Source organism: Parus major, chromosome 4A (genome assembly GCF_001522545.3).
Source record: "Parus major isolate Abel chromosome 4A, Parus_major1.1, whole genome shotgun sequence".
In the NCBI taxonomy this organism is placed as follows: Eukaryota; Metazoa; Chordata; class Aves; order Passeriformes; family Paridae; genus Parus; species Parus major.
This window is the reverse complement of record NC_031772.1, coordinates 18,937,358-18,938,639: the sequence shown is the minus strand read 5'-3', so window position 1 is coordinate 18,938,639 and position 1,282 is coordinate 18,937,358. Positions and strand designations below refer to the sequence as shown.

The 1,282-nt window shown below is 64.3% G+C and overlaps 1 protein-coding gene across 1 annotated transcript; it reads right to left on the bottom strand.

The window, feature by feature from the left end:
- Positions 1–43: 43 nt before the first annotated feature.
- Positions 44–1,049, bottom strand: LOC107203757 (brain-specific homeobox/POU domain protein 3). The gene has a single exon (XM_015626124.3). It carries the CDS (start codon positions 915–917, stop codon positions 135–137), a length of 783 nt encoding a protein of 260 aa, XP_015481610.1. The 5' UTR covers positions 918–1,049; the 3' UTR covers positions 44–134.
- Positions 1,050–1,282: the final 233 nt, after the last annotated feature.

Below are 1,282 nucleotides of genomic sequence, written 5' to 3'. Positions count from 1 at the left end.
TTTTTTTTTTTAAACCCCCCAAAAAAAAAACCCCAAAAAAACCCCAAAAAGAAGAAGCCAACAACCCCAAGCCCCGTTTGGGAAGGGCCGGGGAGGGACGGTCGGGAGGGCAGAACCTTCCCCATCCCCTTTTCTCAGTAGGTGGCAGAAAATTTCATCCTTTTCTGCTTCTGTCTCTGATTGCAAAACCAGACCCGCACCACGTTCTTCTTCAAGTCTAACTTCTCGGCGATGGCGGCGATCTTCTCGGAGGAGGGCCGGGGCTGGACGGCGAAATAAGCCTCGAGCGAGCGCTTCTCGGGGGCGGCGATGGACGTGCGCTTGCGCTTCTTGTCCCCCCCCGTGTAGATCTCGGGTTTGGTCATTTTCTCCCTCTGCGCCCTCTCGGCCTCCTCCAGCCACGCTTCCAGGATGGGCTTGAGGGCCACCATGTTATTGTGGGACAGGGTGAGCGACTCGAACCTGCAGATGGTGCTTTGGCTGAGGCAGCCCACGCCGGGGATCTTCAGGTTGGCCAGCGCCGAGCCCACGTCGGCCTGGGTGACCCCCAGCTTGATCCTCCTCTGCTTGAAGCGCTCGGCGAAGGACTCGAGCTCCCGCGGGTCCGTCTCCGTCTCGGGGCCGGAGATGACGGCGTGGGAAGCGAGGCCGTGAGGGTGGGACACGTTCATGGGCTGGGAGTGGTGGGCCATGTGGTTGATGTGGGACATGTGGGAGTGCGGGTGCGAAGGCGTGGAGCCCACGTCGGGGCCCGGCACCCCTCCGAGGGGCAGCGCCGAGTTGAGGTGCTCCAGCAGCTCCCCGTCCAGGCCCTGCGAGGGCTGGTGGTGGTGGTGGTGCGGGTGGTGCGTGCTCAGCACGGACGGGTGGTGCAGGTGGACGGAGGACGAGGTAGGAGTGCAGGACACGCTGCTCATGGTGTGGTAGGTGGCGTCGGGCTTGAAGGGGTGCGTTTTCTGCGACACGATGTCCACGGCGGCCAGAGCCTCGGCCCCGCGCAGCAGCGTCTCGTCAAAGCCCGCAAAGATGTTCCCCTGGATCTGCGCGGGGAGCGGCGGCGGCCAAAAACAAACCGAGAGAGCGGGAGAGGATTAAAGGGAAGCGGCGTGAGCGAGACCCCGCTCTGCCCCGCCGGGACAGGTAACGCCAACCCGAGCCCACCCCCCGGAGCACCCCCGAGCTCTGTTCCCCCGAGCCGGGCACCCACTCTCCGAAAGAGGGATAAAACCGGACCCTCCGGAGGAGGAACCGGAGATGTCGGGGGTCCCGCGGCCCCAGCGCT

What these genes read in the sequence shown, in the direction of transcription:
- LOC107203757 (XM_015626124.3), bottom strand. Translation starts at nt 917, where the DNA reads ATGAGCAGCGTGTCCTGCACTCCTACCTCGTCCTCCGTCCACCTGCAC.